This window comes from Pleurodeles waltl, chromosome 5, assembly GCF_031143425.1.
Source record: "Pleurodeles waltl isolate 20211129_DDA chromosome 5, aPleWal1.hap1.20221129, whole genome shotgun sequence".
NCBI classification, from domain to species: domain Eukaryota; kingdom Metazoa; phylum Chordata; class Amphibia; order Caudata; family Salamandridae; genus Pleurodeles; species Pleurodeles waltl.
The window spans coordinates 1,769,533,992-1,769,552,086 of record NC_090444.1 but is presented as its reverse complement, the minus strand read 5'-3'; the positions used below and the strand labels follow the sequence as shown (position 1 = coordinate 1,769,552,086).

The 18,095-nt window shown below is 45.0% G+C and overlaps 1 protein-coding gene across 1 annotated transcript in view; it reads left to right on the top strand.

The window, feature by feature from the left end:
- DNAH14 (dynein axonemal heavy chain 14) overlaps nucleotides 1-18,095 on the top strand; it is a 923,784-nt gene that overhangs the window by 161,968 nt on the left and 743,721 nt on the right. The window contains exon 16 of the mRNA XM_069236199.1: nucleotides 1,339-1,505. Within this exon, the coding sequence (XP_069092300.1) occupies nucleotides 1,339-1,505 (167 nt within the window). The remainder of the gene's footprint in view (nucleotides 1-1,338; nucleotides 1,506-18,095) is intronic.

Here is an 18,095-nt window from a genome sequence, read left to right as displayed (position 1 = left end):
ACCCCTCTATCAATTCCAGTAAGATTGTTGCCATTAAGATTTATTTTTCCCAAGACTTGAATGCTTTAAATATAGTTACCAAAAGAGAATGTAAAGTGGTAAAACTCATTATAATAAACAGAGTTACCACAGTGATTAATTTAAGCCGGTAATTGCTGGTGGGGGCCATCAGCACTCATTTCTGGGGACCGGCACTTATCTTTCCCCATCAGACATTGCATTAGAGCAAAAGAGAGAAAAATCAGGATGGTAGCTTCAGGAAGGGTGTATTTAATAATAAATATATTTTCTGGTAAGTAGTTGGGTACATGGGCTTTCGGTCTGGTATGGTGAGGTGTCTCTCGGATTTCACCAATAATCTTTACATATGCATAGACAAACATGCACACACCCTCTCCCTTTCTGTGTTTTGAAAGACTTCAAAAATGTAAGTTTACAAAATACAGTTTCCCTTATTTAGTGCCCTACCAATCTGCATTCCTCATCCTTTCCACTGGCCCTCATGCACTCTGCCCCTGTATACTGTATCTTTACATTATAGTCAGTGTGATTGTTTGGAAATCTGAAGCTCAACATCCCTTCCCCCAATCTTACTGACCAAGCTGAGAAAATCACACAAAGAGAAAACAAGAAAGAAGAAAAAAAGGGAAAAACTGTCTCAAAGGGAGAAAGCGGGCAAATGCAAGAGTGAGATAAAGGCTCAAAGATGGTCTGGCAATAGATTAAAGAGGCCTGAGGTGGATTGAAGACCATGGAGCCTTGGTTATTGTTGCACCGACATTTAATAGCACCGGCCACAAGTGTGTGAGCATAGCTTTGGGCACCAGCATTGATTCTTTTGCTAAATAAGCACTGGTTAGCCGCTGTGTTCTATTTGTGCTGAATGTTACAGCAATAGAACCTGTCAATCCTGCCTTCGACATTCTGACAGTACACCTAAAGTAAGGGAGCCTTGTACACACGTGTAGCCCTGTTAGTCCACAACCTTTATTTCATACGCTGCCACCCACACAGCAGGAAACACTTACAGGGTCAGTTCTGTGCGACCTGCCAAACTGTGACTGAAATAAATAGTACAGTCTACGGTTGTTTCTCAAAACTATAACCATCACTCAATTATTTGTGTATTTAGTGTTCCATTTAGGTGTTTTCAAATGCATAGTAATTAGGATCTCTGCCTGAATTCTTCATAACACAAAATCCAAAAACCTCTTTGTGTATGAAGTTCTGGTCATTTAGATGTTTGTAATAACATAAGCAGCGAGAGGTGAAACTTTGTGTTTCTTGCTGTGATTATGTGCGGTTCTTATTGTCTTATTACTTAATTGTGTTTTTCAGCGGAGAGTGTGGCCTTCAGCCGGGAGAGTGATCTAGCCATGTTTTTCTCTCAAACTGTGAACAGCCGCGGTCTACCCTCTGACCACGAACCAGCACAAGAGGACTTTCAGACCCCTTGGCCGAACTGTGAGCTGCTTCTGGGCCTGGATCCAGACTACCAGAACAATGTAACTATTTGTGAAATTGTGTAACACATCTTTCATCACTTACAGTTCAGCATTCTGTGGCGTCTTTTCTTTAGGTCTCGCGAATGCGTCCTTAACTTTTTGCCCGGCGTGAGGTGAGGGGTTACAGTACCATCACACGTTCCATCCTGCTCTGAGTACCGCTGCCCCCCTCAGCGATGTGACACTCACTGTGGAGTTCTAGGGAGGCCAGGGATTCTTACAGCTGTTGACGCTGCTATCCGTATTCTAGCTTTATCAAATCACAGATAATGAACAGGGGTCATAAAGTGAGGCTTTCTTTAAGTTGGCGCAAGATGGTGCCCACCCCTCCCCATGTGAGTGCTGTGGAAGCCATCTTAGCATAGTTCCACGGTGGAAGCCATCTTAGAATAGTTCCACCGTCAACACAGACCACTGACAACTGTTAGTGTGGAAAAGGTCGCTTTAATGAAGCAAGCGCACAACGCAAATATTATAAGCTCAGCTAAATTGCCTTACAAACTATCAACCTTACTATATATCAGTATATAGCCCCAAATTGTCCCTCCACAATTTCCCCAACTCAGCTGCCTGTCACTGTAGCTGTACTCTACATCAGGAACTAACTTTGCCTCCTAAAACTGAAAAACCTTTAACTTCCTACCTCTGTTAGTGTAAACTTACTTCCACCCTCTCCTTCAAACTGCTTCATCCTCCCCAACGGCAATATAACTGATTAAAAACATAAAAATATCTCAGCAAACCACCAACACAGCACCTGCCCATCAGCGACAAACTCTTACATGAACACTAATCCCTGTGCACATGATCCATAAATGCACCTTCACACACTGCACCCTTCCAGTGCTTACAATAGGGAGATGGGCAGCTGGCACAAAAAAAACCTGGCCCTACCTAAGCTATCAGCCACTTTTTTGTTTTAAAAATATTTTTATTCAGTACCCAAGAAAACACATATAATTCATCGAAAAGCAAAAGAAACTAAAAAAAAAAAAAAGAACATTTAGCCACATATACAATGTCGCTGCACAATCATTTCCTATTGGCTAGCCATTTGCCCAAAACCCCCATGTTTCTTGCCCTTTACGTCTCCCTTTTTTCCCTTTTCGCTCATACAGGGCTTGTTCCAGCTGATACATTGCGAGAAGGCGGCTTAACCAATTTTGATATGTAGGGGGCATTTGATCCAGCCAAGCAGAAGAAATACACAATCGATACACTGACATAGTTATAAAAAGAAATTTACTGGCAAATGACTCACTTAGCTCCGAAACCCCAAATATAACCACCCCCGGTGATAGTTCAATTTCTAATCTGGCAACGTCTTTAATAAACTGCTCCACTTTCCTACGCAAGTTCACCAGTTTCGTACAGGTGGTGAACATATGTACTATATCCACTCCGTGTAACTGACATCTTGGGCAGTGCACTCCTTGTACCAGGCCCCATTGTGCTAATTTCCCGGGCGTGATATACAGATCAAATATTGTTTTATAATGTTGTGCCTGAAGAGATGCTGAAATCAAGGAGGTCCGGCCTAACTCAAGAGATTCATAAAAAAAACTCCTCTTCCACATTCAGCTTGTCGCTCCACTTTTGGCTATACTTTGCCTGATCGTCCGGTATGTTATCAGTCAGTCTCGCATATATTGATCGTACCGTACTCTTATCAGAGGAAATCATCATTTCTACTAAAGAGTTCTTTACAAACCCCGCTGCACCACCAGTTTTCCGAAGAATCAAATCCCTTACTTGTAGATATTTGAAGAAGCCCCTTTGGGCTAATCCAAATTTCCCGTGAAGATTTTCAAATGAGGTGATTGTAGAACCCTCAATAAAATCACCTAATCTTTGTATTCCCTGTTGATTCCACCTTTCCATTATATTATCGTTGAAAATCTCCGGAAGAAACATATTGTCCTTAATCAAAGTATAGTAATTGTATCTTCCGAGCCCACATTTCTTTTGCCACAGACCCCAGACTTTAAAAGCAGCCTGGAGGACTTTAAACTGAGCCTTCTTAAAATAGCTGGGCTCCAAAAGTGTAAGCATCGCCCATTTGCAGCAGGGCCAATTAGTACCGCATAGATACTAGGGACATATCCCCCATCGATTACCAGCCATCCATTTTTAAACATTTGTTGCATATACTGCATTGCGGCTGCCGTCTGATACAGTTTAAAGTTGGGAAGGGACCATCCGCCCTTTTCCCTTGGTAATGTCATATATTTACTTGCTCTATGTATCTTACCATATGACCAAACAAACCGCATTATCAACTGATCGAATTTCCTAAACCAAGATTATAAATATAATACTTTAGGAAGGAACATCATTTTTATCATATTACACCGCCCCATAATTGTCACGTGCAAATTATTCCATCTGCTAAAATGATGCCTAGCGTTATCTATGATAGACCAAAGGTTAGACCGGACGATCTCCTCCACCTGGGGCTGAATATCGATTCCCTAAATACACTGTGTGTTCTACTTTTCGTGTATCCGTCGATCTGCAATGTTCATTCAAGACTATTTGTGTCTTATCTTTGTTAATAAGATAACCCGAGACTGCCCCAAAGTTTTCTGCAGCACCCTCGATCTCTTTAAGGGTAAGATCCGGGTTAGCGGTTATGACTGCAACATCGTCTGCGTAAGCCAGAATGTTTGTTGCCCACCCATAGCGAATAACTGGCTGAACGTTAGCATTCATTTCCAAAAAGCGCAGAAAGGGATCTAGGTATAACGCGAATAATAAGGGTGAGCATGGACATCCTTGCCGTGTACCCCGTTTTATCCTAAAGGGATGGGAATATTCTCCCCCTATCTGCATTCTAGCCCTCGGCTCCTTATATAAAGCTTTAACAGCTGTAATAAATCTTCCTCCTAGACCATATGTCTTCAAAATGTCCCACAAATACTCCCAGTTGACTCTGTCGAATGCTTTCTCAGCATCTAGCACAATCATAGCCATGGGCTCTGCTGCTATATGCGTAGCATCGAACAGTGCTATCACCCTCCTAACATGATCGGTTGTGTCCCTGCCAGGGACAAATCCATGTTGGTTACAACTAACCAACTTACGAATGCACCCAGACAGTCGAGTCGCAAATATTTTAGAGTAGACTTTCGAATCAATGTTAATAAGGGTGATCGGGCGGTACGAGCTTAGACTAGCTGGGTTCCTACCTTTCTTTAAAAATACAATAAAGTCCAGCGAAAGGGGGTGGAGAATGCCAGAAGGCGCTCGCACATCAACAAAGGTTTATCCAATGTTCATCAAAAAATAGTCTTTTATGCGAACCAAATAGTAATGGGTGCCAGGCTAGTCATACACCTGCCACCACAGGTGTCAGAGGGCCACACACTGGAAGAGTGAGTGGTTGCCTGTACGACGAACACACAGCGGCCAGGGCACACCCTTGTAGTAGATCCAGGTGGTATTCCAGGACTTAAGTAGACGTCCGGCAAGAAACTTGATGTTGGATATTTATTATAGATGCAAGTAAGTAGTAAGAGTCTCAATCAAAGAACTACGTGTACAATAAGTCCATACAGCAAAACAGCCAGATAAAAATGAGTGGTCAGAGTTACAATCAGATGACCACATGCAACAAAAGCACGTCCAGCAAAACAGCCAACACGTGTTTCGTCTTCAAGACTTTGTCAAGGCTTAAGCTATGCGAACATACGTAAGTAGACAGGAGTATATGATTTTCAAACAAATGGTTGTCATGGATCTCCAAGTAGAGTCAATTATAAGCAGAAAATATCAAGCCTGGCTATGATAAGCCTAATGAGGTCAAAAAAGCCCCTGTGTCGGTCGCGTCGAGATTTAAACATCACGTTTCTTGCCGGACGTCTACTTAATTCCTGGAATATCACCTGGATCTACTACACGGGTGCGCCCTGGCCGCTGTGCGTTTCTTTAAAAATACTACAATATTAGCAAAACCCCAGGACAGAGGGGGATTACCCCCATGCTGTACATGGATCACCAGTTTCAACAGCACTGGTAAGAGCATATTCTTAAAGTATTTATATATTTCAAATGGAAAGCAATCTGGCCCCACAGCCTTCCCGTTTGGAAGTGCCTCAAGCGCATCTGACAGTTCTTCCATTGTCACCTCCTGCCCCAATGTTATTTGATCCTCTGCGGTAATCTGACTACCCCGGATCGGCGTCAGCCAATGACTATCAATATGCTCCTGACCGATATTGATCGCATCATATAATTCTATGTAATACTCCAGGAAAGCTTCCCTAATGGCATTGGGTCCCGTAACTATCAACCCTGCCTTATTTCGCACTTGCACAATTGAGCCTGAGGACGCCCTCTGACGAGTCCGCATTGCTAAAATATGCCCTGCTTTCTCGCTGAATTCATAGCATTCCCTTCATTTTGTTAAGATTTTTTCCGCTGTCCTCTCAATTGAGTATTTTCCTAATATAATTTTCGCTATTGATACCTGGTGAAGAGTGTTCTCAACCCCAACATCATTCCTGTTCGCCCAAATAAGCTGCTCTTCAGGTGTCTGTAATTCCCCCATGAGTACCTGAAACTGGGCTGCTGCTTGTTTCTGTTGCTTTACGCTGAACCAGAGAGTTTCCCCCCCTTATAACTGCCTTTAGTGTATCCCAAACTATTTCTATTGGGGCTGTTCCAACATTAAAATCCAAAAATTCCTTCAACCGCATGCTCATATGCTATATATACAGAGGGTCATTCAACAAAGCCCTCTCAAAGGTCCAGTTCTTCCTAAATCTCTGCCAATCTCTAACCCTAACCTCTAATACTAATGGATTATGGTACGCCATAAAACGGGGGTATAGCTTAATCTCCAATTTGTCTAGAAATATAGGAGAAACAAGAAAATAATCTAATCTAGCAAATTTCTTATGTGGTGCAGAAAAATAGGTATATCCCAGATTTGGCCCCTCCAGAGCCGGCCACACATCTATTAACCCCACCTCCCTTTGCATGCTCTTAAGGGCCTGAAAAACTCTAGGCTTCCGCCCCGGGTATCTATTCCTTCTAATATCTCTTAAATTCTGTGCTCCATCCCATGATCCATTAAAATTCAAATCACGACATATGATATACGGTGCGGGCCAAAGTGCTAATTCTGCAGATATAAAGTCAAATAAGGAGGGATCGTCATCCACTGAGCCATATAATGAACATAACGTGAATCTGACATTGCCGAATGAACACTCCATTGTTACCCATCTGCCAATTACATCTACTTTCTTCCGAGTAACAGTGCAACTAGTATTAGCTGCCAAAATAGCAACCCCCTTTGTTTTAGACATCTGTTCAGTACACCCTAACAGACGCAAACCCAAAGTCTCTAATTCTTTCCTATATGCCTTTTCTATATGCGTTTCTTGCAGGCAATAAATGTCCGCTTTCAATATTCTCAGATCATCTGCAATTTTCTTCCTCTTACGGGGGTGTTTAACCCACATACGTTTATAGTTGCTATCCGGATTGTTGACATATGTGTAGATTTAATTGATTTCGCTTAACTGGCTCAGCCATACCAATGTCCACCTTGAAGTTTATGCAAACATACTTGATTCTACATCCCCACCCCTTCATTGCCACTTCCGTAGCACAGGTTCCTAAAAACAAGATGTTTGTACTTGCGGGCCGTAACTGAATTTCTTTGGGTATGAATTTTCTCCTTATATTCCCCCCGTGAAGGGTTGCCCTCGCCCCCACCTCCCCCCATCTCCACCTGCCACTCCCTGTCCACCCCTCCACCCTCCTCTCAACCCCTCCCCCTCCTCCCCCATACCCCACCTCTCTCTCTCTCCCCCTCCCCCCCACCCTTCCCCTTTAGAGGCAATCAGACCAACGTTGGCCTGAATGTTGGTGTTGCCTAGGTACCTGGTGCCGACCACCACCCCAGACTATCCGGCCTCCTAATGTTCCCTCTGGACCAACAGAGCTCTCTTAGGACATATGCCTTTTAAATTCCTTACATCATGTTGTTTTAAGCCCGAGTAAATATTCTTTAGCCTGAACCTCTGAATTAAATACTGTGACTTTCCCATTAATCACAGTCTTTAGGCGAGCGGGTGCAAGTAAATATGCTTCTCCACCTTTATCTTGGAAGGGTTTGATCAGCTACCGCAGCCTCCACCTTCGCTCTACAGTAACATGACAGTAATCAGGTCGATTGAAGAAGGTTACCCTCCCCCCCCCCCCCACGGCGCGGGGCTTTTTCAAATATGGTCTGTCTTAAGAGATAGTTCCCAAAATAAACCAATATAGCTCTAGGGTGTTTAGCCTCTTCTCTGCAACCCTCTCGCCGTTACTACTGGGTACCGATGTACCCGTTGGACCTCAGACTCCCAGTCCCAGTTAGCAAGTTCTGGAAATGCGTCCTGCAACATTTTAATCATATAAGCCCTGATGTTATTGCCTTCTACTTTTTCTTTAATGCCTAGGAAGCGTAGATTGTTCCTCCTCTGCCTATTTTCCTGATCTTCCAGTTTCCACATAATATCAGTTAATTGTCCATCATGCGTTGCAGTTTGTGCTCTTAAAACCTCAATATCTGCTTCTACTTCCATCGTCCTCTCCTCCATCGAACTTAGTTTCCGTTCAATTTCTGCACAAGATTTTACCACCTTGCGGACCGTTCCTTGTAAATGTTTTGCAGCCATCCATGCCCGCCGACTTTCTGCTCTTGTCTCAGTTTGTAGCTCCTTTATCGGATCATATATAGACTGTAGCATTTCTGAGTCTGTATATCGAGCACCAGTGTTAGAAACTAAGCTACATACCAGTGCATCACCCCTCTTCTCTGCATTGTCCTGGACCTCGAAAGTATGGACTTCTGCTGTACTCATCAGATTAGTATGTGAATAGTCCCATTTAAGTGCTTTCTGGGTCTGGGCAGAGGGCTCCACGCCATCTCCACTAGGGGCCCGCCCCTTACTTTTCCACTGCTGCTGTCGTACAGTAGACTCTGCGAGAGATAAGAAACTTGCAGATTCAGAGGATATGCTGTCTCTGCATTCACTTAACCCTTGATCGCTATTGGTGGAGTCTGAGTCCTCTGTTAAAGAATAAAATGTATCACCTCCATCTTTAGGCCACTCAGGCCCCTTTTCCTTTGCCCTGATTACTTTGAGTCCTGTAGAAAGTGCCTGGGCCATTTGAGTTAAGTTCCCCGCAGAGCCCTTCAATGGGCTAGTAGCTTCTTGGCCAGCTTGAGGGGGAGCGTAGGTTTCTTGCTCCTTGAATCCTAGTTGAGCATTTCCCTTGGAGAGTGTATATATTTCTGTATCCTTTGATGACCTTGAAGAATCCTTTCCCCTCTTGGGCACCACAATCTCAGGAGCATCCAAAACTTCTGGAGCTTGCAGCCAGTTCAAAAGGAAGTCTTTTTCCTTACTTACATCCTCAGGAAGCGTCTTCCCTTCACTGTCAGGCCCTAGTTTCCCGCTTGGTGTTGCTTTCATGTTGGCTTGAGAAGCTGTAATATGCACGAGATTGTCTTCTTGCGCGCCCCCCTTCCAAAAGCCCGTAATCATAGGTTGCGTCTTATTCACCCCAGGGGAAGATGATGGGGGGGCATTGCTCTTGGCCTCCCTACTTATTCCAGTAGGCTGTTTCCCACTCATTTTCCCGAGTGTCGGGATCGGCCGTCTGGTACCGGGGGCCATTTCACCATTGGATTTTTTAGTCTGTGCAGCTCCTGCACCCTCTCCTTTCTCCCCAAGATTTCAGCTATTTTTTGGTGCCATAATGCTGGTAAGACTGCTAATAAATATGTCACAGGTTCTCCCAAAACGCGTTAACCAAGATTGCACGTTCCACAGCAACACGCCAAAAGTTTTCAGAGAGCAAAGGTTCGTTAACTTCAAAAAAGCCTGACCATGCATATCCGGATTGACTGTCCAAGTTCACGTCCTCTATGTATTCTATGTGCTCCCAAATATTTGCCAACCACCTTCATCATTTAAAAAGACACCTTGCTGCTGATATAAATATTCGATTTAAATGATGCTGCGGCTCTCTGACTCACTCCTCTCCACGTGCTGTATCCTCTGGTAAACCAGATCAAAACCAAGTCAATATTCAATTACTCGAACAAGAATAGCATGGGGCCACGTCATGCACTGTGATATAATCCTTGCCAGAAGTCAATTGCAGTTATGGAGCCCCTTACCACAGACCAGACTCGATACCTGCTTGTGCTTGACGAAAGAACCGGCCGTTTCGGGCCATGCTCGCACTGTTTTCCCCCGGCTCTCCACACTTCCGTACTCTACGAGCGGGAGACCCAAAACCTTCTGGGAAGCAGTGCAGAAGTGAGGAGGTGAGTGGGACTCCAATCTGGGGAGCTCTCCGCTGATTCCGGCAGTGAAAGAGGCTTTTCCGTAGCAAATTCAGGCCGGGCAGTGTCCAGTCTTCCGACGCGTCCTCCGGCCTGTGCCGCTCGAAACGGCCGGTGTCTGAGGTGGGCGGGGCCTGGCAGCTGTGACTACGCGGACGCCATCTCGCCTCTCCACCTCCTTGCTCGGACAGGCCTTTTCGCCACTGTCTCACCTTATCACAAAATAGAGACTGGTAGCCCAATATCGAACCTTATACCTGCTGTCCGGCCCTGTCTATGTACATGGCTCAAAATTCCACCTGACAATCTTCTGGACTGTGCCACCCAGCCGAAAAAGCCAGCGGGCACACCTCTTAATGTCGGCTACCACCTCAAGCCCTTATTGTGAATATAACAGTGCCCCCTTAATCATATCTGCTGTTCTGATTCGTATTTACTTTACGTTAGATTGCTCTCTCAGTAGAGAACCCTGAAGTGTTTTGCACACCCCAACAATTTCAACTGAGAAATGAATACTTCCTCTGGCACAAATCACCATTTGCACCTAAAACTGAACTTGCAATTTGTGCCAGGTACAACCTGACGCAAATCAGGGGTTCAAATTGTGTGCAGTTCCATTTTTCATGATCCTGGGCATTGTGAAATAATGCTCAAATTGTTTATAGCTCGTCATTTTTAGCAGTGGTATAATACGAGCCCCTGCAGCCTCAGCAATGCGGGGGGTCTCGAGCTCCAGAGCGCCCTCTCAGCTGCATGAAGTTGCGCACTGGCCAGCACTGTGCACGGGCCCCGGCCTGAGAGTTCCTGAATGGGTTAGGGCGGGGCCCTCCATGTACTTTGAATGGGTGACTACAAGTTTTGTTATGCCACTGATTCCTAGGAATGTAGTTGGGAATTTTGTGCAGATTGTGCACCCACTAATTTCTGCAACGGGAGATAGAGGTAATTAGAGGATCTGCAGGCTGAACCTGCAAAATACAGGCCCATTGTAATTGGGACATATAGTGTAGTTAAATATGATGGTACTGAATTGCTGGCATGACAATTCACATTGATTCCACTTGCTATTACAGGTCTTCATTGATTTATATATGATTTATTTTGAAAACAGAATTATTTTGGATTTTTCTAGGATAAATATAGACTACATAATATGGACCATCAAAGTCTTGATCAGACATAAATATCTTCATGTTATGAAATCAGCAGGCTTATGAAATGTGACCAAATCTTTGTGGTTTTGCATTCAAGGTCTAAATATTTAGAAACAGAGGAGTCTGGCATAGCTTTTGCAAGACCTCTGTGGTAAAAGATGATAAACTGGATGATCAGCATAGGCTCTGGTGAGGGGGAATAATTCTTTGGCCTGTCCAACTTACTAAATAATCTTGGATGGAACCAACGCTATTGTGAGTTGGTATTAACAAAGCTGATCCTTCAGCAACCATAAACATCAGTACTAAAGTGTTGGATACATTAGAAGTCTCATTGGTGAATTTGAGACAACTGCCAAAGTCATTCAAGACTAGAAATCTAATATGGTCCCAGAAGCCTTGACTCATGAATACCAATAATTCTGGTTATCATATACTTCTATTTGGGCACTAACATGAGAGGAGCATGTGTTCTCATGGATGGCTGACCGAGATTCAATACAATCACAACCTTCTCCATAGTATGATTCAGAGGAGGTTCCTCTTTACCAAAGCCAGGGGATTTTAAATAATTAAGAGTCACAAACAGTTTTGCTTTGATGTAACTAGGTCTTTCCTTTCTCTATTCTTTTATAATCAGCTTGTCTTGTATTTCAGCACCTCCGTCATGACCACTTTATGAGCAACAGATATTAGAAATAAAAAGATCCAAGGTAACCTGGCTTATCAGCATGAACCTGAAAGACTTCAAACCCAAACTTTCACCCAGTGCCAAGTCATTCAGGTTAACCTGGACGTTGATTGCATCCCTGGGTAGCACAATACCTAGAGAACTAAGACAGCCAGGTACCAGCTCTCTCTACTAAAGAACGTTAAACTATTCGTCCCAGAAACTAGCTTCATAATTGCTTTCCAAGCCCTCACAACTCTTACATCTGGATGATAGCAATACCCTGCTTCAGACTCCATATTGGCTTCCCTTAATGTCCCCTAAAGTCATCCCCCATGCTGCATCAGGCCTTATCAAGGGCCTGAAGAAATATGACCATATCACCCTCACTCCAATGGAACTCTACTGACTCCCCTTGCTGGCTCACACCATCTTCAAAACCAGCTGCATCATCTACATAGCCATCAGGGCTGACACCCATAACTCTCTGGCTGACACAGTTGAGATGTATGGTGAATCGACACACCCACGGCAAAAATATTATTAGACTGGAAATGATGAAGTGCAAGGGAAAAAAAAGAGAGGAACAAGCTGTTTCTATCAATGCACCCTGGATCTGGAAAAACATCTGCTCAAACCCTGCCCCAGTTTAGGAAAGAGCTGAAGTAATACCTCTTTATATAACATTACCTAATGGTGTAGTAACATTCTACTTTTGTAGTTAAAAACTAGAACCGGGGAACGTGGCCAGCCATCGTGGCAGACGGGATGTAATCCACAGCAGCTCCTCTCATCGATTCCACGTTTTCCCTAATCGGGTGCCATCCCGGGCCCCACTTGGGATAGGAGTGCTGACCTGAAGGGGCTAGCAGTAGTTCAGTAGTAGCCACTGGGAAGGTAGAAATGAGTTGAGATTCTGGGCGTTAATTTCCTGAGTCCCTTGGCATCATGACAGCGGCACCGTTCTGGGATCGGGCCGGGAGGGCTGGACGTTTGACTGCCAGTGAATACGCTCCCCCGATGCCTTGACAGCATCGCATGGACTACCCAGGCCAGCAGTGCCACGGGGAGATGCACGGCACGTGATACCTTTTGGGGCTGGGACCCGTCGCTGACTCAAGGAGTGCTGGGGGTAGCGAGTTGCCTCTATTGTACAGACGGGACGAGTGCCCTGCAGTCTCTGCCCACCACCCCTACCCACCACACCTTCTTGCATGCCAGCCACAACCCAACTTACCGAGGACTTTGGAGAGGTGGGTCAGAACAATGCCCAGATACTTTGTGGGGCCTCAACTGGAACTGTGCCTCACCCATACGCGGCGACTGCCACAATGCTCAGTGTCGCACAACCCTGGCCTTATGAGTGGGGACAGACTGATACAACTCTGCTGATGCCTCATCCATGGTCACACATGGAAGCCAGTGTTCCCGCCCCACTTTTGATAATAGAGAAAGTAAGGCCTCAGCCCTGGGAGGAGATTGGCGGCGATTCAACACCACACCGAAGCCTGAGGGTTGCCTGACCTTATAATGGAGTCCTACCGTTGCTGAGGCCTGAGATTGCTGCGGAACAGCTTACAAAGGGACATCCACACTCTTATGTGAGAAACTGTGTAGATCAGCAAATGTGCAAAACACAACACTCTTGTCAAGTGATTGGTCTGGTCGGGGGGGAGGCATCTCCCAGCACTCCAGTCGAATAGCCGACCAGATACATTGATATTCCTCAAGGAAGGGAGGGCTCACGAATGCTCTGGAGACAGTGGTCCATTGCGGTATAACCAGAAAGGGAGAAGAAGAGCCTGGATACGTATTTCAGTGTGACATTTGAGCCGCAATTGCCACACCTCTGACAACAGTGACCAGAGAGTGATTGAGGGGAGCTTTGATACCCTTGAGCCCCTCCAGCCTTCGGTGCTAGACACAAGACTTCCCGGATTCCTCTATGCCTCTGAAAAAAGTACAGAACAACAGAGTATCCAGCTACTTTTCTCCAAAAACACAAAGACTTTAGACAAATCTACTACAGCAGCCACAACGATGGCACTAACCAAATACGACCTCCTCTCATCATTGAGGGACTTCAAGAACAAACTCAGAGAAGATCTCAAAGTCGATATTGCCACTTCTCTGGAGTCCCTCAAATTGGAATTTACCTTCCCTCCAAGCTGATGTTGACTCTGTGGGCAGGTGAACACTGGATCTAGAAACAAAACACCGGGTGATTGAATGCTGCCTGAGCCCGGTAGAATTCACCTCTAAACAGTTACAATTACAACTACAAGTGGCCCTTCTCAAATGGGAGGACCTGGAAAACAGGTCTCAAAGAGGCAATATTCGTGTGAGATGCCTAGCAGAGAGAACGGAAGGCCCGATCTCGAGGCGTTAATAGTTGGCCTACTTTCAACGATGACCAAAGCCAAAGTGCACTCCTTCAAATCAAAGGAGCTGATCCTTCAAGCCCCTAGAAAGGACTCAGTCACCTTTCAAGGGGCAACCTGCGCCCTTTACCAAGACAAAGCACCTGCCACCTTGGAGAGACGACCACGGTTCAAGGCAATAACGGAAACTCTACACAAAGAAAGTGTTAAATACAGATGGACATACCCATTTGGCATAACCTTTGAATGGCATAATAAATCCCAGAATTTCCCGCCACTTGAGGAGGCAACATCCTTGCTAGGCCTATCACTGACAGAGCCTTCTGCCTCCAGCGAGGGGACTGGTGAACCTTCTACAGACCCCAGTACCTGTCCCGGGCCAGGCAACTGGCTCCCACCCAGGAAAGGATGCTGAGACAGTAGAAGATGAGTATCTCCTACCCACTACTCACTACCGCTCTTTGCTCACTTCCTACAATTGCTACTTATAACAAGTCTCAGGGCTATAATCATGAGGTAGCATCTACAGAGAGCCCCCACGAGTTCCAGGCTACACCTTGGCGATCCAAGACACCCATGATGGGACGTAGTTGACTTTTAATTTGGCAAACGGCTCTGGCTCCCAACCCTCCCCTCCCCCGGGTAGTTGGAGGGCCGGGTTAAATATGAGCACCCGATATTTTGATCACTCCAAACATACGAATGCAGACAATGGGATGGATGGGTGGTTGTTGGACTCACGTACCCATCCATTGTATCCTTTCAGTGGACTCTAAAATGTGTAAGACTTTGTTATATTTGTTTGTTTCACTGTTCATGTTTAACAACTGTTGCTTTGATAGCCGGATGAAGGGGGGCTTTGGGGTGGGTGGGGACACTTGAGGCGGGGGGCTCAACGAGGCTCTATGGGTGGCACGGGACTGATGTCAAAACTGCTTATCTTGCTCCATAGTCCAGTAGAAGGAGGTTATTCAGACTTAGACTCTATAGTTTTATGCTATGGTACTTAACACTTTAACCTGAAATGTGAAAGGGCTGAACTCCCCCAACAACAGGCAGCAGGTGTCGAGGTATATCCCAGATCGACGCCTTGACATAACCACCCTTCAAGAAACCCACTTAAAACGAAGTGAGGATCACAGATTACGCCATAAAACATATTCCCTGATTTACAAATAATCTGCCATCACTAAACACAATGGTGTGGCTCTACTTTCCTATTCATCATTGCAGTTTCATATTTCAGGCCACAAATGCGACAGGGAGGGCCATTACGTAATAATTAAGGGGTTTATCAAAGGCCAACTATGCACCATTGCTACACTCTATGGTCCCAACACAGGACAAGCTGAGTTCCTCTGCTTCTTCCTCTCCATTTTAGATAGCCTTGTCGAGGGGCAGATAATCTTGATGGGAGATTTCAACCTTATATGGAACCCTGCCTTGGATAGCTCATACCAACATAGGGCCCAGGCAAGCATAATATCTAAATCTACAAAGGCATCACTTTGCAGTTAGGCCTGCTGGATACCTGCAGATCTGCCAACCCCAATACACAAGACTTTACATTATTCTCCCACGTTCATCGTACATACTCTAGGATTGACCACACATTTATTAGTCAAATAATGCAACATGATATTCATTCAGCTACTATTCATCCCATTGTGTTATCAGATCATGTGCCACAAAAAGTGATACTCTGATACCATAGTCCAAATTCTGGCCCACGCCGCTGGTTCTTCCCTAACATCCTAGCACGAGATTCAACCTCCAGGGACAAACTATGCGAAACTATCAAAGAATGTTTACCTTTAAACAAACCCCAAGATACACCCAGCCCCCTAACTGGGATGCATTTAAAGCAGTCCTTCAGGGGAAATGTATCTCTCTGATGACCACCCTGATACAGCACAAAAATAAGGAGCGGCTACTACTAGAAAGTGAACTCGCTCAAATTGAGACATCTCACAAAGCTAATCCCTCCATTATCTTCCAAAGGAAAGTCACTTCGTTGAGAGGCAAACTTACAGCAATTTACTCCAATAAAGCTGAATTGACACTCTTACACCTTAAAAAGACCACGTATGATCATGGCAATAAAGTAGGCTCCCTCTTGGCGAGGTAACTAAGGATCAAACAAGAGCGAGAATGTATGTCCCCAATAAGGGAAACATCAGGAGAGGAACACACCACTGAAAAAGGGAAGGCTGATGCATTTTGACATTTCTACTTAGGATTATATACCGCTGATCCAACTAATACTGATGACCAACTAGCATTCTTAAACGATATTTCCCCAGCCACTCAAGAAACATTAGCTGGCCCAATCATCAGGGAGAAAGTCCGCAATAGACTCACTTAAGCTCCGTAAAGCCCCTGTCCCGGACAGACTGAATCCCCAATTTTATAGAGCCTTCAGCTCAGACCTTGTACCTCACCTGGCAGCCCTTTTTAACCACCTAGCAAATGCCCACGTAATAAACCCCCTCAATGGGGGAGGCCCTCATAGTTGTAATTCCCAAGCCCAAGAAGGATCCACATGTTGCTCCTCATATATATTGCTTTACTGAATCTTGATTCCAAATTGTACACCAAAATATTGGTAAGTAGATTGGAGGAAACCATGCCTGACTTGATCCACCGGGACCAGTCAGGCTTCATTAAAGGTAGTCTGACCCACGATAACCTGCGCTGGATAATTCACCTCATTGAAAAAGCTACCAAAAAGAAAATCCTGTCACTTCTGCTAGCACTCGATGCCGAAAAGGCCTTTGACTGTGTTGACTGGAACTTCCTGTTTCACGTGCTGCTCTGCTATGGGTTTCGGGATCGGTTTCTATCCTGATCCAAGCAAACTATGCCCGTCCCTGGTCTCGAGTGCTGGTAAATGGTTTTATATCGGAAAGTTTTGAACTGACTCTGGGTACACAACAGGGATGCCCTCTGCCATTGTTACTCTTTGCGCTCAGCACAGAGCAATTGGCAGTCAAGATACAGAATGACTCATCCATTTCGGGTCTTATGTTTGGCTCGGTAGAACACAAGATATCCCTGTTTGCGGATGATGTCCTTCTGACTTTGACCTCTCCTCAGACTTCTATACTGACCCTGCAAGAAACACTCCAGCTATTTGAATCAGTGGCAGGCTTTTGAGTGAACATCCAGACGTCTTATATGCTTAATCTTACGATTCCCACTGCGCAGATGGAGGAGTTGGCAACTTTCTTCCCCTTTCAGTCGGCAAAGAAAGAAATAACATATTGGGTCATAAAAATCACCCCTAAAGTAACCAACCTATATAAAGCAAATGACCCACCCCTAGTTAAGCAATTACGTTTAGATCTCAAACGATGGGCCCCATTGTATATTTCTTGGGTGGGCCGTATTAACTCCATCAAAATGACAGTGCCCCCATGTCTGTTATATCTTTTTTGGGGGCTACCTATAGAACTACATACAGAATTATCTTCCACTAGTCGCGTAATGCTAACCAACTTTCTTTGACAAAATCATAGAGCTCGCATCTCCCGCAAATTCTTGACACTTCCCAAGGAGGCCAGTGGACTGGCACTACCAGACTTGGTCTTGTACTACAGAGCAGCTCAAGTTATCTCTGAATGGTACCTTAAAGAATTTGACAAACTCTGGCTCCCAATGGATAGAGCTGTGGTGGGTTGGACAATATGGAATATTTTGTGGAGACCCAGACATGCCCGATTGCCCAACGCCTATTTAAACACCCCAACCGCGACTACACTAAAAACATGAGACGACTAAACAAAATTACATTCCCTTACAACCTTCCACTCTCCGTATATGCCAATTCACAAGGATTTCCCCTGGAACTTCAGACAGGGTCCTTAGATCGGTGGCGTGAAGGCGGATGCCTGATGATCTTTGACCTATTCCATTGGTAGGAAATTCTCACTTTTGAAAATTGCTGTCGCAACTTCAGCCTATCCCTCTCTGAATATTATCATTATGCCCAATTAAGACATTCGGTCTCGCAATCTACTATGAGGCTGGCAG